This window comes from Beta vulgaris, chromosome 5 (genome assembly GCF_026745355.1).
Source record: "Beta vulgaris subsp. vulgaris cultivar EL10 chromosome 5, EL10.2, whole genome shotgun sequence".
In the NCBI taxonomy this organism is placed as follows: domain Eukaryota; kingdom Viridiplantae; phylum Streptophyta; class Magnoliopsida; order Caryophyllales; family Amaranthaceae; genus Beta; species Beta vulgaris.
Window position 1 is genome coordinate 7,407,389 of NC_079206.1, and position 26,426 is coordinate 7,433,814.

Consider the following 26,426-nt stretch of genomic DNA (forward strand, 5'->3'; position numbering starts at 1 on the left):
AATGTTCTTTTAAGTTATTAAAAATGCTCGTTTTAGAACAACATTATGTTCATTTTGAAACGTGAATGTGAAGCAATTGTTTCAACATATAAATACTTTTTTGTAAAAAAAAAAGAAATACTTTTTTATAGGAAAAAGAGAGATACTTTTGAATTGAGAGATGAGTTGAATAAGCTAGAGTTAGGTCATACTATCAGAAATTACAAATGTTCTTTTTTAAAAAATTTGAAATTAAATATTCTTATAGCTACAACCAGACAACCAGTGACGGATCCAGGCTTTTCACAATGGTTGATTACACTAATACAAATGCTCAATACAACCAATGACCAATACAGTAATAGAAAATTCATAAAGTATCCAAAAGCAATTAATATTCATTCTTTTAGCAAAAAAACTTGAATCCCTCATTTTTTCCTTTTCATTCTAAAATTAAATTAATAGTTTGAATGAGATTAAACAAGTCAATTGAAAAAGTCATCAAATATGTACATAATACATCATCATTCAAAACAATGAAATTGTAAAATAGCTAAATCACAATACAATCACTACATCATTCAAAACAACAATGATTTCAGCAGTAAGTTCCACAGTACAACGCTAAATAGTCGCTCATTCAAAAAACACTAAGGATGTCTCTAGAATGGCACTCACCTCTTTATGTTTCACAGGGAAAAATTAAGTAGCATTGTTTCAATAAATAAGAAAAATCATCCTATTTAGTTGAGCCGAGAAGGAAAATGTAGGCTATTAACTGCCATGGTACTGGCATTTCATCTTCCAGTAAGCAACTAAACATCCAAACCAAATTGAATATAGGTCATGATTGGAACTCCTTTCGGCTCCAACACTAGAAGTCGATAGCTATTAGTTGCTTGAACTTCAGCTCTCATCACAGAAAGAGCACAATTCTCAGGAATCAAAAACTAAGAAGGCAACTCATCATCATCTTCAACATGCCAATTAAGGAACATCATAGAATAAAATATGACCAAAACGCCGACCTCCATTATTAACATCACCACCATCACATCCACATGTTGATTGAAAAAAGGTAAAATGGGTTTCAGTCGGTAAATCAAGGCGAGATTATCATTTTAATTGAAGATTTGAAAGAAAAATGATATTCATGTAAAAAAATTCAAGAATTTTAGTCGAGGACCTCGAGGTGGTTGAAGGAGAGAGGAAGAGACGTGAGAGAGTAAGTGGAGTGAGGGTTGGAGGTTGTTTTTATCAGTCAACATATAATGCGAGTTTTTTCTTTAAAAATCCCCAAATTAATGTTGGTCACGTGACTAACTGAGACTAAACATAATTCCGCCACTATTTACGAATTTCATTTGAATAAAACTTGATGTTCTTTTATTTTGCTCATTTATCGATGCCTAATTGCCTACATTTATTTTCCATTACCCTTGTTTTAATTTGTCGAATCATCATCTTCATACGCACATGTATATTTACTTGATTCGTTAAGTTACTCCCTTGATTCGTCAGTGTCCACTATCCACTATTAGTTTTACTAACATTTTCCTAAAACGCTGTTTACTGTGTAAGAACTAACGTCGTCTTCTTCAGCTAATTTTTCCAATTCGTTTCCCCCAAAATTTTGCAACCTTTCAGATTATTTAGGTTATGCCGCCATTGCAGAATTCAAGAATTTGAAGCGCAAAAAACAGCATATCCTAACAATGGCGGCTATTTGCGAGGAGAGAATCAACAGTCTCATAGACTCGGTAACTTTCGCCATTGATACTCCTTCAAAGCTCGAAAGTCTGCATCAACTTAAGCAAGAATTGTTGCGAGTAGCAGCAGCAGAAGATACTACTGTATATTTCTCTGAATTCATCCCTTCCTTGTTAATCCTCTTCTCCGATTGTTTTAGTCCTGTTCGCAAATGCGTTACTGAGTAAGTTTTTTTGTTAATCTTTTTATCTTTTGAAACTATTTTACATCTTCTTTGATTGTTTTTGGTTCAATTTTGTGTGTGTATTGAAGTCAATTTAAGAATATAATCTTTATTTATGTTTTCTAAAGTTCAGCACTTGTATTGGCTAATTTGTATAGTTCAGCACTTGTATTGGCTAATTTTTGTGTATTGGAGTCATTTTGAAAATATATTCTTTATCTAAACTTCATATTCTATAGAATGATTGTTATTTTATATTTCATTGTTTATCTAAGCTTCATTATTGTGGGAAGGTTACTCATTCGTGAGCGTCGTGTGTATGAAGATATTGATACTTCTTTTCACATACGGAAATATGAAATTCAAAAGAGTTAGGGGAAGAAGGTCCTACAGGAAATGAGATGAATGGGAGGGCCCATAAGTTGGAAGAAGAAAGGATTTTTAGTTAGACGCATGGATTGTTATTGTATAGTTCGTTGTAGTTCTCAAGGTTTGGAATTGTTGAACATGGTTAGTACTAGGATTGTTGGAAACTTTTTTGTATGGATCATCATAAGAATGTTTAGGGAACGCCAATCTAATATCTAGAACTCAATATTGATTTCGGGGAGCCACTAGAGATAGCTTGAGAGGGAGCATTTTCTTTTCTCGTTGTTTTAACTAATTGAAGGACAATATTGTAAAAAAGCAATGAAATAGCTTAAGAATGATTTAGGAATGGATTTGGTGAATTTAGCTAAAATAATGAATGTTCTTTCTTTTTATTATCTCAATGTCACCCATGGAGCATGGGGGAAATTGTTCTTTTTATCCACGCAGAAATGATGGTTAAATACTTACATATTCTTTATTATAGGATGTGTAGCAAATGTTTCATATTTACTAGTTTAGGGATAGAGTAGGATTACTTGCTTCAAATTAAGTGTTGGAGAGAAGATTGGAAGGATGGATCTGTTTTTGAACTTTAACCTTCTTTGAGAATTTGTGGTCTCAAGATCAACTTGATTGTTAACACAGATAATAGCCGGAGTTTAACAAGGTTGGCTGATTCACTTGCTGAGCTACGTATATCATTTGTTGGACTTGGTTCCTAGTGGACGAGTTCCATAGCTTTTGTATTTTCTGTTCCCAAGATGGAGCTAGCTCTTCTCTGTCCAGTAATTTCTTTCCCTGATTGTTCGTTATTTTTGGGTCTTTTAATTGGATCTACCTTGTTTAAAGAGGGATCTAGTGCTGGTGCATGAGGATGAGAGGCAATATCCCCGACACATGGTGTAAGGAAGGTCTTTAAAATTTGTATGATGAAAAACATAGTCTTGTGAATCGAGTGGTATTGATGCAATTGTTGATGACTCAATTTTGTACAAAAGGATCACGGGATAGGGGCATAGGGCCTAGGGATATTGTTATGAAGATTTTGGATTTTTGAAAGGATTGTGTATAGGATTTGTTTTAGTATCTTGGATAAAGTTATGGAGAAACTAGGTGGGAAAAATGAATAAGAGGTTTGTTTTCTAGGTGGTTCAGTCTCACCCTGATTGATGGTCAGCCGATATGGTTTGAGGAGACCCTACTCTACCATTCAAAAAGCCCCCACAGTGAGGATAATTATCAACCTTCATGCTTAAGATGGCCCTCTTATTCTCATCAATGTCAAAAGGCTTCTCCATCCAAAGTCGATTATCCTCAGAATTAGGTCATCTGTTTAAACTTTAAACCATTAATAGAACTATAGAAGGAACATCATCATCTTTATGTCCTTATCTTTAAAAAGGGACTCATCTAAAGAGGAGGTATACTAGCATTTTTGATTGCTAAGGAACTACCTGCTGTCATCCTTAAGCTCATCAATATAGCTTATCCTACTCCAATTAACAATCTTATGGAGCAAACTTGGCCTACTATCCCCATCCGTACGTATCCCACTCGAACTCTTCTCACTCTCTAATCTATCAATTTTGGTGGACAATTGGAGTAGTTTGATCCACGAGCTCCCTCCTTATCGGGAAATGGTTTGACACTACACTTGTACTTATGACATTATGGTCCCACTTCTATCCAACCACCTAGATGAAATTTGCGTAAAAAAGGGATGAGGTAACCAACTTATAATTTGGGAGACAAGTGTCAACTGTCAAATCTCCTCATTCCTCATAATAATGGTAGTTCTAGGACTATTTCCTTCTGTATAGTACCTAGGTACATTAGGTGTCCCTTAAGACTAAGGATGCGTTCTCTTCACCTTAACTTATTTGAACTAAACTTATTAGATGTGATTGGATATGATCAACCTTGGTTTTTCCTCATGTTGACACCTGATTGAACCTAATTAGCACTTATCGGACTTGAAACTTTTTCTTTGAGGTGAAGAGAACACACCCTAAGAGTCTAAGAACCACCAAAGTGAACATAAATCTTACAAAATTTTGGGTCTTGATGACTTCAGGACAAGGACTATAGGTAGAGGTAAACCACCAATTTTTCCTGCTGAAAATAAAACAAATGTTTAGAGGCCACCCAATTCTATGCAGTCAGATATTCAGATCAATCTCTCACTAGAAGCACGACGTGAAGGAAGATAGAGCCTATCCTTATGTTTAGACTCCTAAATGGACATACCATGTAAAGCGCTAAAGATTTAATAGTTGTATTTTCAATTTTGCAACCAAAAAAAAAAAAAAGAAACACGAAAACTTACCTGCACACCTCTTGGTCACCTACCCTTACTCAAGCCCACAAATTTTCAATGGTACGAGACCTCTCAACTCCTTTGCCTCCTTACGTTGGCACCTAGAATAAACCTAGGCTGATATGTTCATGTTCGCCTTCCAAACGGATTTGTAAGCTGCCCTTGCAATATTCTACACCTAGAACAGCAGGTTCCTAATCATTTTTTCGTCTTCTCTTTTTGCATAATCGTGATCTATAGGAGCAGCACACTAGTTTCATGCTTGATAAGATATATTGATCATGTATGAGTTAGTTGTCGTACTCTCTCGTCGATTGTTAAAGTTAAGTCTTTTACAAGAAAATCTGGAGATTTACTGCCTTTTTTTAATTCTTTGTCTTGTAAATAAGATTTTCTTGAGCCTTTTGCTGTGCAGATTTTTTTTTTTTTTTCTCTTTTTCCCTGTGATTTTGTCAATCTATTTGATGATGACTTTTGGAATTTAGGGTAATTGGTGAAATTGGGTTGAGGCATTTGGAGGTTTTACCTGAAACTACACCCGCACTGTTGACTGTCATCGATGATGATACTTCAGCAGTGGCTCGGCAAGCCATCACATCTGGCACTAATATATTTTGCCGTACCCTGGAGAGGATTGCAATTGAGGTAATATTTTATGAGATATTAATTGTTAGTACTGGCTGATAAATTATTGAAACTGTAATTATTGGTAGTTGATCTTCAAGTTTGGTGATCCAACTCCATGCTGGTTTGAGTTGCAGTGTTTGGGAAGGGTGGATAATTTGACTCATCAAAGTGGGATATTGTTTACTTTGCTAGAACGATGCCTTGAGTTGAGTTTTGCCATGTCACGGCAGAGAATGTAAGGGAGCATGAACTATATATGACTAGTAATATGCTGCATGTAGGGATAAGGTCGGCCAAAATTATTTTGAACTCACCGTGCTCGCTTGTCTTGGAGCTCATTCATCTTTTAGAGTTTAAGATTTGGACATTGGGTTTCGCTTGTCAATCTAAAGCTTGGCTTGCTTCTTTTGTTCTAAACTTTTTTTGCTAAAACTTTTTTTGGACAGTAAATGTCACTATTTTCACTTAATGCTAGAAAGACATATTAATAATTATAATAAATAGCAACGAGCCCAACTTCCTTCTAAGATAGAGTTATATTATAGCCTCACTTTGATCCTTATGGAGGAGGAACTTTTTGATCATGGCTTCCTCTTTTGTCATTTTGCTCCTTACTTTGGCACTTGTCTTTATCCTTGTGTGGGTTGAGATGGGTCTAACCTTGGTCCGCAAAAGATGCTCTTGTTGCCCGGGAAAGGACTGGAAAAGGTAGGCTTGGCCAGTTCTGGATGATGATTCCATTGGCCTCTTGGTGGTGCAAGTAGAAGGAAAGAAACCAAAGGATTTTTGAGGGTTTAGCTAATTAGCTTCCTTTTGTAAAACTTTCAAGCTACACTTTTTGGTACTTTATATATGTAGTCAAGTATGAATAATGGAGTGTCACTTTACATTCATTGAGTTTTAGATAAATTTGCTCCAGAATAGCTTGAGGGCTTGAGCCTTTTGTCTTTAACTTTCCTTTTGTAAATGGGGGACACTCATTGGTGTCTTTCTATTATAATTTTTTACTAAATATCACAAAAAATAACAAATAAAACAGCCCCACTTTGATCCCATACTTCTGGGGCTCTCTTTCTGATGTACAAATTGCTTAGGATATTGTCGTAACTTCATCCTAATTAGAGGAGTTCTGATGCTTCTGCTTTACTGTTTTACAGAAGTCATATCGCATAATTTATACCCCCCCCCCCACCCCGGGGAACATATATGCAATTTAGATTCTAGCCTGGTTTCAGTATAGATGTTTCTTGATTTCTAATCTATTTGTGATGAAAATTTACAAAATTCTTCTTCTCCTGCCAACATCTAGGGACTGCATGCAAGCAAATTGGATAGTTCACTTGAGTCAGCTTGGGAATGGATGGTGAAGTTGAAGGAAAAGATATATTCAATAGCTTTTGAGGCAAGTTCAATGCCTTCAACATTTTTTATTTTTTGAAAATCAGTTCTGGTGTTCTTATTTATAAGAAAGCTGGCAAAGTTTTTGTTCATTATGTGTCTGATGAATGCCTATATTTTTTTGCAGCCTGGAAGTGATGGAAGGCGTTTATTGGCTCTTAAATTTGTTGCAGCCATCATTCTTATATATACACCGGACCCCAATGGCAGTACTGAGCTGCCAACTCATCTAATTGGTGATGGTAATGGTTGTGGACAATAGTTTAGTCATGCTTTTAGTAATTAATTAATAATTCTTATTGTTGTAGTTTTGTTTAAGGTTCTGATTTAGCTGCAGGTAAGGACGTGGGGTTCAATATTTCATGGCTTCGTAGAGGTCATCCTATTTTGAAGCTTGGAGATCTGTCTATTGAAGCAAGTCAAAGCTTGGGATTATTGCTTGATCAGCTTCGTGTCCCCATTGTGAAATCTCTTAGCACCTCAATGGTTGTTGTGCTCATTAATTGGTATGTCATACCTCTCTTCATGAGTTCCTAGTTTTCTTGGTGATTGGCTTTCGGTTGGTGTTAGTCTTGACGTTTAGTATCTCATGCACATTGGAGGAAGATTCAAACTGGAAAGTGAATTTTTTTATGTACAGCTATATATTCGAGTTCCTGCTCACCTTAATAAACTCAAATCATTATGCTTTGTTAGATCGTAGGTGATCTATTAGCAGCTTATATTGTGGATATTTCTATTGCTACTCTGAGCTGTTTATGCTGGCAGTTGATGGCTGTTAGCAATATGTAGCTGCTTTTGAGAGTGGAATACGAAAATGTGAAATTTCACTAACAGTGTTTATCTTTATGTTGGGTTTATTTTACATGAGATGTTTGTTTCCCATTCCGACTTACCTCCTCCCCTCTTTGTATGTTTGTGGTGTATACTTTCTATCTGTTGTGAATGATTTTGGTTAAGCATAGGATCTGAATTTGTGCAGTGTTTAAAAAGGTTAATTCCCGTTGTCTTACTAGCACTTTCATTATGTTGAAGGCATTAAACAGAGATTTGATGGTGCTCTAACTTACTTTATCCATTTTCAGATTAGATTATATCAACTTAAGATTACATATGTGAAAAAATGAGGTAAAGAAGATATTTTCGTAGGTCTATGGTTTGTGGTACTTACAGATGCCCAATGTCTGAGTTCTTAATGATGATTGTGATTTATGACACTAAGTTGAAAGAAAACTTATAGGAGTTTATCAAGATTGGTTTCATGATGTGTAATTGTTGGGTTAGGAGGCCTAGCTGAGGAGCCCTTCTTAGAAGGTACCCACTATTCTTGTGTGTTTGGTCATTGCTGATCTTGTCAGTGAACTTTTCTTGGTCAGAGCTGTAATTATTTAATGATATGGAAATTAGCATCTTTTTCTTACTGAACTACCCTCTATAAGCATCTTTGGGGAGACAAATGGTGTGAAAACATGAGTTGGTAAATACTTGTTTCGTGACAAAATCTGAATAATGATGGCATGATAAAGTGAGAAAGTTATCAACGTCTTGCATTTTAATAGCAATATGAGACCTATTCTGAAACTTCATGAAAAACTAAGAGGGTGCTGATTAAGAGACGCAGAGAGATTCATGATGCTGTAAAAGCCTGTTGGTGCTCCTGAAATTGACGTTGGGTATGAGATGAGAGGATTTGCATTCAGAACTCTTGGAATTCTCATTTAAAAGCAGGAAAGCATGTGAATGCAAAGACGTCTCTAATGAGTGAATGGAAAAATGTAGTAAAATTGATTCCTATAAAAGCCTAAGCTGTTTCTGTTATTCTTTGTAAATTTTTTTTCTACCATATGCTATTAGCTGGCATCATTCATCTGGGTCTTTGTAATTTTTGCTTCGGGGAATAACTTTTCCTGTAGAGCACCTGAGTTTGTTTTACCACAGTTGACCTGGTTCTCTCACTTTTCCTTTGTCCTGCTCGGTTTAGTGTCCCTTCTCTTATGGGGTCATCTGATTCCCGGTTCTGGTTATCCTGTACCTAAGTGTGAGGAGCGGGACATAAATCTTAGTAGTGTTGCCTTTCTTACGCCTTTCATTGTGCTTTTGGCCAATGTTCCAGTTTTGAATATGTTTTACTCTTCAAAGTAACAGTCATGCCTTTTAACCTTATCCCCAGCCTTGTTCTGGCAAAAGGCTGTGCTGTTTTGGTGAGTGGTGATTGCAGTAAGACGGATGAGCAACATTTTGCCAGCATTGTTAATTGACTAGGGTCAGTGATCTTTTCATCAAATGTAATTTCCAAGCAGGAAGTACAACAAAGATATGAACTTTCCTTTCATGTGGGGTAGACTTGGACTTCGGAGAATACACATACAACGTGTTTGTTTATCTGAGGATTGATGGTAATAATTGGGAAGATCTTGATGTATTGATGTATACTATAGTCAATTCGATCTGGTTTTGATTCTTTTTTTTGTTCTGTATTTGCTAGGTGAGGATTTTCATTTGTTGTTGTGGAGAGGATTTGATTAGTTACAAATGTTCCAGCTTAGCAAATCAATCAATATCAGTGTCTTCTTTTAATTTTGGATAAAGAAACGATTTATAGGAAAGAGAAGCCAAAGGAAACCGACCATAGGATAGATCTTCTCAGTAAAAGAAAGAAAAACATACTATCAGATGCTATCGAGAAAGCCTTCCTAAGACCATGACCCCCTTATTGAAAGTTGGTCTTTGAATCCGTATTTCTTATGTGATTTCAGTTCTTTGATCTTATTATCATATGGTCTTTTACCAGTTTGTCAGCCATTGCTGTGAAGAGGCCATCCTTCTATGGACGAATTCTTCCAGTGCTATTAGGTCTGGATCCCTCCAATTCTGTTATCAAGGGGCTGCATGCTTATGGAGTCCAAAATGCTTTGAAGAATGCGTTTCTCTCTTGCTTGAAGCGTACACACCCAAGTGCTACTCCAGTATGATGGTCTTCCCCACTTTTTTTGTTTGTGTTGTTTCTACGAGTATTTTGCAAAAATGATTTCTTGTAGAAACCAAACTAGTAGAAATCAATTTGTGTGTGTTGTTTCTACTAGTTCTTTTTTTCCAAAGGCACAAAATGATTTCTTCTAGTTTTTCTTTGCGAAGTTCTGCAGAATCTTGTATAACTAAATCTTTTTCCATACAAAACATTTTCTGCTGAACTTATCATTGATTTCTTCAGTGGCGTGATCGTTTAGTTAGTGCTCTGAGGGAAATGAATGCTGGGGATTTGGCAGAAAGAGCCCTTGAAGGAGTGTGCAATATTAACGGAAATCTAAAGGAGAAAAAGGTTGAGTCAGTTGCTGTCAAGGTACTCACTTTCGTCTTATATGCCTTGCTTAAAGCATGGTATGAACTGGATTAGGATAAATATGTTTAGATTAACTGTTTAAGCGTCATAAATTGCTGTTTTACTTTAGTAGATGAATCGGTTTTGCTTAATGCGTGCATTGTGCTCCCGTTTACGAATACGAAAACGAACATTTTACTGTTAAAGTGGAACATTACAAAATTCAATTATGAAAACGAACATTTTTTTGTTGAAATGGAACATTGCAAGAATTCATTTACGAAAAATAACATTTTACTGTTGAAGTGGAACATTACCAGAATCCAAATACGAAAATGAACATTTTATTGTTGAAGTGGAACATTACTAGAATTTAATTACTTTAATAGAACATATGCTCATCAAATATAGAACATATTTTCAGGTAAAATAGAACATATTTTTTGGTGGAAAATAAGTTTTAAAAGAACATTTTTTAAAATAGAACATTTGCTTATCGAAAATAAAACAGATTCACGAAATATAGAACATAATTTTCTGCTGAAAAATAAGCTTAAAACGAACGTTTGTTGAAATAGAATATTTGCTTACTGAAAATGGAATAATTTTTACTGAAAATATAACATATTTTTTTTGCTGAAAAATATGCTTAAAATGGACATTTGTTGAAATAGAACATTCACTCATCGGAAATGGAACAAATTTACTGGGTGCATGGTGTGCACCGTGCTCCTGGGAGCACAATAGAATTTTCAGGTTTTGCCTAGGAAGAAAAACTTAAATACTTCTTATTCACGTCAACTTATTCCGAGGTATCTGACAGGAGGAGCCGTCTCTTGAAGTCCATGATCCAGTGCATAATAAGGTGGGTCGCAAAAGATCCAGTGATCTGGAAGTTGGTGACAGGAATGAAGATGACGATACACCTGGAAAACGGGCTAGATCTATGGGCAGTGTATCAGACGAATTGGCAGATAAGTCAGGTGCTCTTCGTACAGCTGTTGAAGTTCAGTCTGTAACAACTGAGCAGGAAAGTATATCTAATGAAGATGATCTGGGGCCCGTGAAGGAACTAATAGGGCTTTTTGGTGCCTTGGTCGCTCAAGGTAAAAAGGCTGCTCCATCTTTGGAGGCTCTTATATCAGCTATCTCTGCTGACTTGCTTTCGGAAGTGGTTATAGCTAATTTGAGAAACCTTCCTTCTACTTGCCCGAAAGCTGAGAGTGATGAAGATTCTCAAGCAAATATGAATTTGCGTCAAAATAAAGTCGATACAGATACTTCCTTCGAGCAACTTTCTTCATTTTTGACAAATGCCTTCCACTGTATCGGTCACATATCCTCGTCAGTGGATGTCAAACCATCAGTGTCACATGACATTGAGGCAAGCATCTTTCTTTCCCTTGTTGCATCTTTTCAGATATTTTTCATGTTGCAGCCCCCTTTCCCCTTTTCTTTGCATAAGAAAAGATTACACAAAGTTCTAGTTTAGGAAGATCGATCAGTAGAAGCTTCCTGAGAACACTCTAAGCTATGATTTAAGCCCAGCAGAACTTCCATTTAAAAACAAGCGATGGACAAATGGCTGAAGTAGTGAGTCTAGTGACAGGTTAGGTGGGTTGCCTTTGGGAGGAGTAAATGTGCATTTGGCAGTAATTTGGGTGCTTTGCTTGACACAATGTTTGTAATTTTTTGCAATAAAGGCTAGTGAGGCCGGGTGTTATGGAATCTTGCTGTATGTGTAACCTTTTTGTGGTTGTTGCAGTGGGTGTCTTTTCATTTATCTGCTTTCAGATCTCTTGTGTGTTTAGCATGCTGTCTTGTAGTTTCTATCTTGTGTAATGAGGGGATCTTATTCTCTCTTAGGAGCCATTGGGTGAAATGGTAGAGAGAGGAATGTATCAAGAAAAAGACAGGAAAGGAATTAATAAGGAAACCCGCTTGATTCCGTCCTGTCGTTTGGTTGGAGAGGACAAAGGGTTTCTAATTTCTTTGCTTCTGTTTGGTTCATGAAATTTTTTATAAGACCCCTTTTTTCCTTGATTATCTCTCTTCGAGTCCATACTCCATGACCATTGAGGAACCCAATTACACATCCAAGTTTCTGACTTACCAATGCCACCTTAGCAATGCAACATTAGTTTCATGTCTGTACTAGATTATCAATATTTAAAACTTTGCTCCATCACCTTTGTCCACCGCCACCTCCCGTGCTCTATATCTATACTAATATATTAGAAAGTGTTCCTAAGCAAGGAACGTGTGTGCTCTCTCTATGGGTATTTTCCTCCATGTAATGAACATACAATAAAAAACATATATAGAAATTGCATAGTATAGGATTTGATCCCGTGACTTCAAGTTTATATACTAAAGTCTTAACCACTAGACCAAGTGATATTTAGTGTTATCATATTAAAGTATAATATTGATAAATGAAATTTTTTCCTTACCTGAGGCATTGCCTGGGCCTCATTACTAGTTCTTGCCCTAAAGCTTGACCATTGGTGGTTAAATCTGGCCAAGGAAAAGGTCTTACCTTGGCCAAGCCTTGAATAATTCTATGCCCAAGTACTCAATTGTTAATTGTCATGTCTCCATTTCTCTCTTTACTGATGTGAATTTGGATTTCGTTATGGTAGTAGGAGTTTTTTTTTGACTAATGATCGTGACAATTTTTTATGGGAGTGTCGTGGATGGTATGTGGCGGATTGGCGGTGTAAGATGGTGGGTTTGATTTTCTGTAGGAATTTGGGAATGTGGAAATTCTTGTGCAGCAGTGTTGTGGAATAGCTGCAACTGTGTTTTGAGAATTTTAAGGGTGGTCGTGATGTTTTATGTTGTCGTGCATGGCATTCACGACATAGTGACGGCGGTGATGCCATGACCGTCTTTCGTGATGGGGTGGGGTGATGCCAGGGTGGTGATGGAGGTTTCCCTTGGTTGTCAATAATTTCCCAATAAGAGGGAACTCAATTCCATGGATAGGGATCGCGAAACATGATTAAGGCGTTTTGGTCTTTGGCAACTCAAAATGAGAAGATAATTATAAATTACACAAGAAAACAGCAGAAGAAAAAAAGGAGTGCTGATTCCTTTCCCTGGTTTAATTCCCTGAAACCAAATATCCCCTTGGTGTTGGAATGTGGTTTTGTTTTCCATGTAACTAACTTTATGGCCTGACTCACCATCTTTTATGCATATGTTGGGATTTATTCTGATTGATTTGCAATAAGTACTTTTAGAAATCCATGTGATGCATTAGTCCTTTTGGTTTTACATTGTAAGCAAGCTGCACACGCATATGGCATTATGATATCTTCATAGGCCTACATTTATGTGCATGAATTATAGTAAAGCAACAGTCCCGCACTCCCGCATCATACTCAATTGGAATTTTGTTTAATTTTTTCATTATAGTTCATCGATTGGCTTTTGTGCATTGATATGTCTCAACTTAATCTTTCAACCTCATATTGTGAATAAAGTTGGGCTGCATATTTGCTCTCTCTGAAGCTGATATAAACCATTGTACGCTTCTTGGGTAATCTCTTATAGATTACTATACGACTAGCTTTTTACTTATTAATTGTGAGCTTTAATTATTTTTTCCAACTATATCTGTAATCTTTTGCGAAATATGAAGTAATCTGTCGCTAATACCTACTTTGACCAAAAGTGTGGTCAGAATAGGAAGATAATCATTTATTCTAGGGCGAGGGCGGATTACAGTATGGGCACAAAATCCAGAATTTGCTACGGGTAATATGTCCCAAATTGAGGTGTTAAAACTTAAAATAAGTCTTGGAGACAATATTCTCTATGTATAAAGCTCAAAGAGATCACATAGCATTTAATCCAATCAACAAAGTGGCACCGAAAGCCAAAGATATGAACGATCTGGGAGTGAGCCAAGGGAAAGAAATTCCATCACCGCATATGTAGAAAAAGAGGGAGCGGGGAAGGAGAACATTAATGCCTAAAACTTTGATAGTTGCATCAAGAATAATTTCTATGACTGGAAACAACCGAAAGTCGGATGATAAAGTGAAATATCTGAATTACTAGAATTGGACTAACGGTAGAGGCGTGATTATCGGTAATCCACAATCTTATTGATAGCCTATGAAACTCAAACTTTTCAACCTTGGCTGATTTTTTCTTGAAGAGAATCCCATATGTGGAATTTGGTTTTTCTCAATTTTGGAGTTGCTAGCAAGTTTAATATTTTTACAAATCAAGGAAGATATCATCAATCTGTATATACTTAATGATCAGAAGGTGACTGGATTTTATATATGGAGTACTTGCAATTTCAAAGCTTTGAAGAGGGAGGAGATGGGGATGGGAAACTCAAAAGTAAAAATAGTTAAGAAATGAGAAAAGGGGAAATATGGGGAAGGAGAGAGAGAACGGGAAGATGTAGTGGAAACGATGGGGACAAGAAAACAATTATATTTATTAAGAAATTGGGACGTTGCACTGGTTCGACATTATATGTCTGTTGGTTATAGTTTTCAAGTACGATGTCTACATTAGGTTTTATTAAAAGAAGCCGAAGGAGAAATCAGTTAGCTACTCTGCTTCAATATGACATCAGGATACCATTCCAAAATCCTGTCACAGATTGTTAGTATATGTTCTTTGAACACTTGGGCTCAGAGCTTCCTGTGTTTGTACAGTCCATTCTGTTGTTTCCTATAGGACATTTTTCCTTTTTTGTTCTTTTGGTGAATTGAGATACCTGTCTATCCTTGATTGACAGTGTCCACATCTAGAGGAATCTCATGCTGTGGATGTTGCTGACAACAATGTGACATGTACTACGTTAAGAACATCGCCTGAGCTCATTGATTCAGATATGCCATGTGCTTTCGCTTCTGGTAATGTTTCGGAAATACCCAAGGGATCAGTTGCTGCCTGTGAGTTTCAAGATTTGGGACCTACAGATACTTTGATTCCAGGCTTAGATAATGCTCCTAGTGATGGATTGTTCGATATTGTTGCTTCTTCGTCATTGGCTTCCACAGATCGGGATGATTGCAGCCAGGATCAAAATACCAGTTTTGGGAAAAGATCTATGACAGAATCGCTTCCATCAGTGTCAAATGAGAGGTCTGAGGAACTTAGCTCTAAAACTGCTGCAGTGGATGCAAACATAGGGATGACCTCAACAGCGACTTCCGTAGGTCCAGTTCACCTGTTTGTCTTGCCTAAGATGTCAGCACCTGTAGTAGACCTTTCTAGTGAAGACAAGGATACACTTCAAAAGCTGGTTTTTTTGCGCATTGTGGAAGCCTACAAGCAGGTTGCTGTTTCTGGAGGTTCACAGCTTCGATTCTCCTTACTATCTTATTTGGGAGTTCAGGTAATAATTATATTGTAAAAGTTTAATGTTACCATGTTTTAACATAGTTTTTGTTATCTGTTATTCTTAGAGCTGATCGATGTTCACTTAGAAATGAGCATCCTAGGTCTATATTTATTTTTATGGTATATATTGTGGAACATGTCCTTGTGTGGAATGGACAAGAAGTGTTCAAACACAATTGTGTATTAATATTAAAAGACTTAAAAAAAAAATTCTCAGTCTGCAGGGTCTTAAAATTGTCCTCCTGGATGAATATTATTTTTCCTGTACAGTTTGATTGGACTTGGACTATTGAAATTCAAAGGTTTTTGCAAATGATTGTCATCCAGACAGCCTCAATTTGAATACTGTTCATTAATATATTATCTTTTTCTTATTCAAAAATAAAATACCTTGCATCTCTAAGTTCATGTCTGGTAAATAATTTAAAGGAAAGAAGTTTGACCTTTTAGAGAGGTAACTTCAAGGGAAGAAAAAAAGGAACTTCTAGTGTCATCCCAAAAGGTTTTTGAAGGGGTTTCTCGTTCTATTTGACGATATTTTTAGGGGAAGAATATTAAGTTGTAGTTAAAGACTTTAAGTATAGATCTCTAGTTATCACTTTTGGTTTCCGTTCATAAAATGCCTGAAACTGAATTACTGTTGAGGTGTTGCGTTTAGTTAAGTAGGACTGTTGGGTTGTCTTCCGCGAGCTCTGCCTTAGGTTTCTAACCCCTTTTTTACAAATAATTTTGATGTTTGGGTCATCTGGCTTCACTTTACACTAAAGTCCTTTCTGCTATGAGATGATCTTCCAAATTTTCTGCTGACAATTACTTTTTAAAGTACCGCCTTTGTTACTTAAAAGTAAGAATTTATAGAATTCATGACGCTGCTGCTGTGTAGGAGAAATAACTAGACCTAAAATTAGGTGTTGCCGGAATGTGTCATGTCACTCACTTCAGAAGGTTGCATTACTCACATGAGCAATACTGGAAGATGCATTGAGTGGTTTATTCTCTTCCGTTAGTTAGGATTCTTCTCCTTGGCGTGCAGATAAGTAGATGAAATATTTTATGTTGGGCTTCGCGAATGCTCAATTATCTTTCCTGTTCTTTATGTTAGATGCCTTTATCATTGCAGTGCAGAAGCACTATCTTTATGTGGACTAAAGACTTCTGGATTTATATATATGTCTCTGTGGATCGCTTTAGTAAATAACATCGTTATAGTTTACTTGATAAATATGTACTCAACATTAGAGGGGGGGGGGGAACTTTTTTAGGTTTATATGATTAATAGACCTGATGTTGAAAGTGTCAGCCATATGGTACTTGGTAGTTGGTACTACCTCTTTGATGTACCCTTTTTGCCGCTGAAGCAAATCTGTTTGTTCTGATGTGTTAACAATTGGAAAACAGAATTATATTGAAATCTGAGAATGTGATTAAAAGAAGAAAAGTGATGCAGCTAAGAAGCAGACAGAAATGCCTTTTTTCTGTACACTGTTTTTACTACTGATCAATTTTTGTTAATATTTAGCTATCGTATTTGCTTGATGTGCTTTGACCTAGTTTGTGTTAATTTTTTTTGCAGCTCTCGTTGGACCTTGACCTTTGGACATGTCTACAGACGCACATATTGTCAGATTACACAAATCACGAGGTGATTGATATTTATATAGTTTGCTGAGGTTGACTTTGATTTTTTTTTTTTTAGATCTCTTCTTTCTTATGGATCTGATTCTTTCATTTGAAGTCGTATGACACTAGAGAATTCAACTCACTTAACTAAATAGTTGTTTTCCTACTATTTGAGATCTCTCGTGTGCTGTTGTGAACTTGTGATGCCCATTTCACACATTGGGGAATGGGGACAGTAAAGGTACCAAGTATTGTTTTAGCTGCTAGACTTTTGTACTTTGCTTTAATCCGTTTGGTATTGTCTAATATTCTATAGGAACATATAATTGTTCGAGATTCGTTAATTGTCATGATTTACGCACTTACCAAGAAGAATCATTTAATGTCTTTAGGGACACGAGTTGACATTACGTGTCCTCTACCGGTTGTATGGAGAAGCGGAAGAAGAGCGTGACTTTTTTTCTTCGACAACTGCCACTTCTGTATATGAAACTTTTCTTCTAAAAGTGGTGAGCACAGAGTCTTATTATTTTCCTTTCATGCCACTGAGCATCAATTTCTAGAGGTTAATTTTGAAGATTGCTGCAGGCAGAAACACTAAGGGATTCTTTTCCGGCGTCGGACAAATCCCTAAGCCGGTTGTTCAGTGAAGTTCCATATCTGCCGAAATCGAGTCTTAAATTATTAGAATCCTTGTGTTCACCTGAGATTGGAGATAAAGATGAAAAAGAATTGCACAATGGAGACCGGGTAACTCAAGGTCTAAGTGCTGTTTGGAGCTTGATATTGCAAAGGCCAACACTGCGTGATGTTCTGCTAAAAATTGCTTTACAGGTCTTTCATTACTCATATTAAAATTATATAGATACCAATTTCTACCTGAGCAAGTCCCTCTTTCTGGATATGCATGTACATTAAAATGTGTTCAAGAAAAAAAGAGCATTGATTGGGGATGTCATTTGAGCTGCTGTGGCCTTGTATCTATTTTCTCAAATTCAACATAGAAGTATCTCGATTCTGACATTACTTTTATGGGAAGTTATCTATATTATCCCTGAGGTATAGCAAAATGCTTAAATATGACCCTCATGTTTGGAAAGTTCACAATAACCCCCCAAGGTTATCATTTCCACCGTTTTATGCAAACAAACAACTTTATGGACGAACCCATATATTCCCTCATCTTCCTTTTCCTTCACTTATAAGCTGAAGGACTTGGCAGTTGGCAGTTGGCATCCATTAATGGCGTGCGTGGGTGAATTTGAAGGGGCTCAATTAAAATTAGTCCCCTTGACTCCTTGAGAACTCAAAAGTCTGAACTTCTTTACTAGAAAATAAAGACCGCATATGAGACCAACCGGTAGAATAACTGTGACTTGTTTAAGCTACCAACCAACTGATGGTGACCTGTGACTTGTTTAACTGGTAAAAGAATCACTCTTTCCCTGTATCTCTATCCCTTCATCTTCCCATCATTGAGCTTTAACTTTTTCTAGAGTATATAAAAGTAATCTTTATCCATTAGTTTTGACTAATTTGCTATGGGGATTACTTTTTTTTTTTGAGGGGCTATGGGGATTACTTAAGCTAATAAACTGGGGATTATCAGACCTCTTGACGAATTTTCTCTTTGAAGGAAATCAACAATTAAGCTTTTTATAGTTCCATATATGTGGGAGCCTTGTTAATTAGTGTATCTCTGCAAATGAGCATCATAATTAAAAAGTTTAATCTTAGATCGAAAATTTCAAATTATGTTATTGATTTTGGCAGTAATAAAATTAAGTTAAAATTATTTAATTTTTTCTTTAGTTGTACTTTCCATTGCTGTGCTACATCTGCGTTTCCAATGTGTTTACCTCGTTGATGCAACCAGTCAGATACCGCCCACAAACTATTCTAAACCCCTTTGTCTGAACTCTTACATACAAGGCCTCTGAAAAACCTGCAATCTTATAACAGTTGCCGGCACAAAGCTATACACTGCAAATTTGGGCAATTCACCATATCACCCCCAAAATCACTCGACCATTACCCCCCCCCCCCCCCCCCCCCAAAACACAAAAAAAAAAGTTGATCTTGCAAAGTTAAGAATATGAAACACTTTGCTGCAATTGTGGTGATAAATGAGGGGGGAAAAGTTTGTTGACTTTAGAGCAGAGAATCAAATATGGTGCTTGAATTCGGAGGCAAGAGCTGATATTAAATGGAAGTTTTGCAGGAAAGAAAATTTGAGATTCTTGTTGGCATTGATGAAGTTTAAATTTGCCAGGTTCTTTCTTTTGGTTTCAGGTTTTTGTCCTAGTAGTAACCAAGGATGAAAGAAAGAAATTTTCTTGCTTGGTGGGGAATTTTGGTGATGGGGATAATGATTATGGGGAAGAAGAGGACAGAGATTGAGAGGAACCGAGGAAGGGCAAGGGAAGGGGGATGGGAAAAATTGTTTTCCAGAATAATAAATCTGATCTATTCAAAAATAATAATAATAAATCTGATAAAAATCAATCACAATGTAGCATGTGGCTTCTCCATTGCTTTAGCAGGTTACTTTGGACCTAGGAGTCTAGGACTGATATGGAAAAGGTATCCCAATTCCCAAACTTGGAATTTCGCAAAAATACCCAAACACGGGATTATTATTATAGGAAGACGCCCTAAACTTGAGATTTATCTTGACAAATTTCCTTATTTTGAATTTTTCTATATTTGAGGGTAATTTCCTTACTCATCAATTTGTTGCCCTCAGGATCATAAGTGTTTATGTTTGTAACATTTTGCTTTTCCACTAATGCACACGCATCCCCCCCCCCCTCCCCAAAATCCCAACAAAAGGTTTTCTTTCAGTATTGGAACGTTATAGTTTGGTATGGCAAGTGCACTATAAATAACATTTTTTATAACTGTTCTAACCTATTTATAATGATGTTTCTAAATAGTAAGTCTGTAAACATGCATGCATTTTTTGAATAATATTGTATATACTGATAAACTTTCTTTTTCCATATAGAGTGCAATTCATCATGTGGACGAAGTTCGTATGAAGGCAATACGTCTGGTATGCCTACTTTGCTAATTAAATTCAATGCTATATATTAAGAGCTATTTTAAGTGCACCTTTTATCTTTCTTCAGGTTGCAAATAAGTTGTATCCTTTACCATCAATTGCCCTGCAAATAGAAGAATTTGCCAAGGAGAAGCTGCTTTCTGTGGTGGATACCCATAGCGCAGATGCTGCTGACACTGAAAAACCTATTACTCAAATACAAAAGGTCAAATATGATTAGCAGAACTTGTGTTTTACGATATTATATATCTTTTTATTAAGTTTTACATCCCTGATTTCCATGTAGTCGTTACTCCTAGTTAAAGAAAACTGTCGGCTGTTGGATTGTTGATATGCAAACTCAAACGTGGAGGAGGATTGCTATGATATTTTATTAGATCAATGGGAGGAAGACTTGAATGACCATATTGTTTTTCCTCCTTTGCCTTTTAGGGTCTCTCAATATGAATGTTTTTAATTTACATATAGTACACTGCTGCACTGAAAGCTATTTGTTTTTTTAATCCAGTTTTCTTCTTTTTCTGAAAAGTCTACAAGGCATTGTGAAAAGGCAGGATTATTTCAGGAACAGATTAGCTCAATGTATTATGTCTTCAAGCTGAACATAAGCATACCCATGAAATGGTCTCCCTTTTTTCTTGAGCTCAGCATTGCTTCATGCGAAATGTATCTTCTAGCTGAGATGTTGGTCTTGTTTTGAGACTGTAACTTGGACTTCTCTATGACTATTACATCTAGAATGTTTAAGGCTGTTGCTGTGGGGAAGGATCCTCCAGTCATAGTAGGCTGCCTAAGGCTTAATGAGGGGAGTTGTGGTAAGGTGAACTTTTAGAGAAGACATGCCTGTATAACTTATGCTCTTTAGGTGTTTATACAATGCCACTCCCAATATCTTGAGCTTTTGCAATCTTAGAAATGACAAAGTTCAGGATATTATGGATGTATGCAATGTCACACTTGAAGCCAAGCTTTTTCTCTTCACCTCTTTAGATGTCTCTCCACATCCCTTTAGAAGTCATACATCTTCTCACTGGCCACTTAAAAAAAGGATCAGAATGCAGGAGAAAAAAAGAGAATAAAAAAAATAAGTAAAAAGTTAACTTGGTTAACCAGTTACAAGTTACCTAGGATCATCTTTGGAAGACACCCCAATTAGTTGGGATTATTCTGAAATAACTCATAGTTGGGATTATAATGAGGGGGCTGACAATATTTGGGATTATTAAAATCATTTCTTCCTATATATCATGATTGAGGGGAAAAAAGAGTTTATCCATACTTGTTCCCTCTATTCTATAACTTCTTGAACAAGGTGGTGAATGCCTGAATCTATAGAAACCTTTGATGATATAGTAATAAGGCCAGAGGTTTTTAGAGAATGTTGATTTAATCAGATGAAGATCAAGTGTTGAAACAACTGGAAGTAACGAGGCCGACTTTTGATATTAACCCCCTCCTCCCGCCTCCCTCCCTTGGCCCCCTTTCCCCTTTGCTGACATTCCTGTCAATGGTGGAAAGAACTCCCAAGGACATGGCTGAAGAGATGCTGAAAATGGTCTTTTTGATGCGCTTTCAAATACTATATTTCTTAGTCTTGATTTGGTGCCTGTTGGTCTGTTTTTCTAAAAAGAAATTGCTCATAAGTGTGAACTTTTTTCTCTCTCTTCTTTCCTTCCATGGTGTGGAATTGGCCTTTGTGCATTTAGGATGTCTTTTAAGAGGTTCATTGCAAGGATAATGTCCACTGATAAAGTGGTAATGTTTTGTGTTGATTATTCATTCATATTTTTTTTTTTGAATTCTGAACCGGATGTGTGTGTGCTCTTGCCTTCGCTATAGTTGTATTCCCCTGCTTGTGAATTTCAAGATGTTTTTGATGTTGTCTCCCATGTGCTGTTGTTTGAATTGATCAGAATTCTGAAATAGTCTTGGCTGCGAAAGATCAGGCAACCGGGGAAATAATGGTCACAGATTCCTCTGCTCATACATCCCAATCTCGCACGCTTGGAAGCCTTGCAAGTACATCTGTATCTGAGTCACAACGATGCATGTCACTGTATTTTGCCCTATGTACAAAGGTGACACATCTTAATATATGCCATTCTATATCTTTATTACTCATTGACTCCTTGACAGTTTAACCTTTCCTGGTCCATTTTAATTTGCAGAAACATGCTCTACTTCGTCAAATATTTATCATCTACAAAAGCTCACCGGAGTCAGTGAAACAGGTGTAACTGGATTTACATGTGAAGTGTTAGTTGGACATGGTTGATCTTTTTTTATTTATTTAATGTGCTCATTCTTCACTAAATGCATTGTTTAGGCAGTTCATAGCCATATGCCTATTCTTATTCGGACAATGGGCACATCACCACCCCTTCTTGAGATTATCTCTGATGCTCCTGATGGAAGTGAGAATCTTCTGATACAGGTTTGCTAAGATAAATTATACCCAAGTTTATATTGCTATTTATCCCTCTTCTGAGGGGATGAGGGGACTAAAGATGCCCTATAACTGATACCCTGGGTTTGCCCTTACTATAGGTTCTGCATACTCTCACAGATGGTCGAGTTCCATCTGCGGAATTGATTTTTACGATTAAGAATCTCTATGAGACAAAATTAAAGGTATATTACATTTATGCCTATTATTTTTTTTCTTCTTGTTAGTTCCATGGAGGAGAACATACTAATGCATCATTACTTTTGCATGACACAGGATATAGAGATTCTGTTTCCAATATTGCCTTTCCTGCCAAAAGAGGAGGTTCTTTCAACTTAATATGATTTCTATGTTGTTCTCTTTATAGCCTGTTATGTATAGGGATATGGTTCCTCATCTGCAGCTCACAGAGCAAACTCGAGCATTGATAAAGACCATTTTTGACATCTTGATAGTCTCACTTCGACTGTAGTTACTGGTTGGGTAGTGTATATTGTAATTTCCCTCACATTTAAGCATCATCCGCAATGGTAACAATATCTAGCGTCCTCATCAATCTGTTTACTCACATGCGTCAATGTCTAAAATCTCTACCTCTATGCTGAGTAAGGCGGCATCTGATGGAGTGATGAATAAACCAGAGAGAGACTTCTTGAAGTTCCAGTGGCTGTCTCGGCTCTTATCTCTTATGATTGCCTTTGCTTTCATAATTCAACTCCTTCTCATATTAGGGACCTCAATTGTTCTTCGTGTTTTTGTGGAAATGTGTTCCTTTTGCTACAATCTTCCCTTTAATCCACCCCCTCCCTTCACGCCTACCCAATTTTGGTTGTAATCATTGTTTACTCTGTATTGTCAGGTGTTGAGGATCTTCCCTCATGCTGTTAATCTCCCCCAAGACAAGTTCCAGGCTGCTCTTACACGCTTGCTGCAGGTAAATGCTCTCCTTGAGAGATAGTTGTCTTCACCAGTTGAAAAAGTAACTTTGATACGACTAGAATGTAGTTGTGAAGCAGAGGAACACTGTCTTGCGAATTGCTATCATCTGAAATAAAGATGACATTGCTGACAAAGAGAAGAGGGAATTTCCTTCTCTCTATGAACGTAAATAGCCTACCTTAAATTTTTCTTAATGCTATTTCTTGTCATCCTACTTGAAGATTTGAAAATGATACTTTGCTATGATTGGGAGTAGCAAAAATTGGACGCTCATGGTTAACAAATTTCTTGCATTGGTTGAATTGAGCTTTAGGAAAACCATCTTGTCTTGATATTTATGGAACTTGTGTATCATCTTTTGCCTTCCGATGGATTCAACAGATTATTATCTAAACACTTGAACAAATTATTCTGCAGGGGCCATCCCCTTCTGGTCCTGTGTTAACTCCGCCAGAAGTGCTAATTGCCATCCACAGCATAGATCCTGATAAAGATGGGATCCCTTTGAAGAAGGCATTTCTCTTGCCACCATCTTTTTGCTTTTCTAAAAAGATATCTTTTATCATGCTTCCATCTTTTCATCTGCTTCTGTCTAGATTCCCATCTTAATATGTCCTAGCTTGTCTTTCTCTTCCATCAACAGGTGACTGATGCATGTAATGCTTGTTTTGAGCAAAGACAAATGTTTACGCAGCAAGTGATTGCTAAGGTTCTGAATCAGCTGGTATGTTCTGGAATCTTCTGCCTCATTTTCTTTTGTCTATTGCTAAGGTTCTAATACAGCCTGGTATGTTCCGGAAATCTTCTGCCTCATTTTCTTTTATCCCTTTATGTAATTCTTGTATCCATTGGTTTTGTTTTTTCTGTTTCTCCTTGTTCTAGGTTGAACAGATCCCCCTTCCATTATTGTTCATGAGAACAGTGCTTCAAGCAATTGGTGCTTTTCCAGCTTTGGTAAGATCCAACCTCTTTTTTTTCTGAATGTCTTTATGAAATAAATATACTATTATTATTATTACTTCATTTTATTATTATGTCTTTTCCAAAATTTATTCATCGGAGTATTTTTAGAAAACAAAAAAAAATCTTAATTCATTTGAGAAATAGCTACAATGATTTATCAGTGTTGCTACTACTCATACATATTCTGTAGCAGATTACACTAAGTGGCTTTTTTTGACACTGTAGGTGGACTTCATAATGGAGATTCTTTTTCGACTTGTAAACAAGCAGGTAATAGTTTTCAGCTATAGCCTATAGGCTACCCTGTTTTTGGTCTTGTTTCAGATTTTCTTAAATCTTATTATTGGGGTATTGTCTAACAGATATGGAAATACCCAAAGTTATGGGTTGGGTTTCTCAAATGTGCACAGTTGACACAGCCTCATTCTTTTAATGTGTTGCTCCAGGTATGTCCAATCTGATTTATGTCTCGATATTTGTAATGGAATGCCTTCTATGGACAAGATGCTAAACGTCTTTTCATAGGGTTAAGGACAGAATATTAAACAAAAAGAGAGCAATGAAAAATTCATGATGACACTGCTGTTTTCGTAGTTGTATGGAACTTGTAAAAGATAGCCGAAGAGTGTATCATAAACATACATCATCAACTACTGGATGCAAAAAATTTTATAGAGCATCTCAGTCCCTCCACCTGCTGCTACTCAATTAACAGAGAGAATAAGAAGACAGACTCGTATAGTTTTAAGATCTTCAATTCCCAGCTTCCTTTTCTTCTCTCTAAACAAAATAAGCTTCTTAATTCATAATGGTTTATTTATTCCTCTTAGATGATCTAGAAACAACAATCAAACTAAGCATTGTTTTACTGATGTTTTGGAGTCCTGAACCTCATGGTCATTTGCAGAGGATGATTTCATTAGAATTGTACTGTCTCTTTGCAAAACACCTGACTGTTTGGCATTTTTGTGTATAGAGCTGTTAGACTAGAGAAATTTTGAAGTCCTTTGAACTTTTTTTGGATGGTAAAATCACTTTTGATGTCAAATTTAGTGGTATGCTTTCATATGGTCTGACATCTGTTAAAAAAGTAAGAAATTGTATAAATGCTAACCTCTGGATAATCCTATATTTTTTATGATGCCTTTGATTTTCTACGTCTTTAGAGTTCTGTTATGTTTCTAAATGCTGTGTCTTTCCAGCTACCACTAGCTCAGCTTGAAGGTGCTCTAAATAAAATACCAGCTTTGAAAGCACCGCTTGCTGCTCATGCAAACCAACAGAATTTAAAATCTACACTCCCAAGGTTTGTCCAATACGATCACTTATCTGTGACACTTTGATCAGCTTCTTTATCACAAGGTTATAGACTAAAGATATTGATTCATGATTTTAGGTCTATACTTGTGGTACTTGGCATCGCCTCTGATTCTCAAGCTGCAAGTCAGTCGCAATCGGGACAACCTGAGGCCGGGGATGCCGGCAGCTCTGAGAAGGATGTCATCACAGAGAAAAGTAAAGAATCATCTGGTGGAACCTAACATAACTTGTGAAATTGCATGTAATAAGCCAACTTTAATCTTTTAATTCAAGCTACTGTCTTTGTTTTCTGTCACGAATTCAGCTGTTTCGTCAGGATCTTTTACTACATTCCTCATTGATTCTGAGAACTTTAATGAGCATATGTTGGAGTTCATTTCTCCAACACCATCGTCCCGCAACAATGGACATGAGGATCATGAGACGAGAGAGACACAAATGAATAGCCAACTCGAGACACCTGCTCATCCCCAAGATTTTTATAAAAGTGATTAAGTGGGATTCAAAGATTCACTAATTCTTGCCATAAATAATGAGGCTACAATTCTCTCTCTAGATGATGAATTTGATGTTGGTCGAGAGTTTGATAATTTGGAACAACTGAAAGAATTTGGGGATTTTGTAGCACCTAAAAGGATCACAATCACTTATGTAGCTCGATGATGACTACAAGTCTTTACTCAGTGAAGTGCTTTCAAGTGTACAATCCATTCGGTGGGCTCATTCAGTCCACCATCTCCGAAAGTTTCTACGAAT

The 26,426-nt window shown here is 36.6% G+C and overlaps 1 protein-coding gene across 7 annotated transcripts; it reads left to right on the forward strand.

Annotated features, from left to right (window-relative positions):
- The first annotated feature begins 1,479 nt into the window (after window positions 1–1,479).
- Window positions 1,480–26,020, forward strand: LOC104892490 (uncharacterized). 7 transcript variants are annotated; one of them, XM_048645045.2, is made up of 27 exons: window positions 1,484–1,912; window positions 5,087–5,246; window positions 6,538–6,630; window positions 6,754–6,868; window positions 6,946–7,132; window positions 9,418–9,592; window positions 9,838–9,966; window positions 10,769–11,329; window positions 14,711–15,313; window positions 16,892–16,960; window positions 17,331–17,447; window positions 17,527–17,772; window positions 19,946–19,993; window positions 20,070–20,207; window positions 21,949–22,080; window positions 22,171–22,233; window positions 22,329–22,436; window positions 22,550–22,633; window positions 22,725–22,772; window positions 23,308–23,382; window positions 23,805–23,900; window positions 24,031–24,111; window positions 24,270–24,341; window positions 24,576–24,620; window positions 24,713–24,796; window positions 25,553–25,656; window positions 25,747–26,020. In XM_048645045.2, the coding sequence occupies exons 1-27, from the start codon at window positions 1,695–1,697 to the stop codon at window positions 25,889–25,891; spliced, it is 3,996 nt and encodes a 1,331-aa protein (XP_048501002.1). In that variant the 5' UTR covers window positions 1,484–1,694; the 3' UTR covers window positions 25,892–26,020. The 7 variants fall into 7 exon arrangements, 5 of the variants coding, with proteins under 5 accessions (XP_048501002.1, XP_048501003.1, XP_010676739.1 ...); XM_010678437.4 differs by having other exon boundaries at window positions 1,485–1,912; window positions 21,916–22,080; XM_010678438.4 differs by having other exon boundaries at window positions 1,485–1,912; window positions 6,958–7,132; window positions 21,916–22,080.
- The last annotated feature ends 406 nt before the right edge of the window (window positions 26,021–26,426 follow it).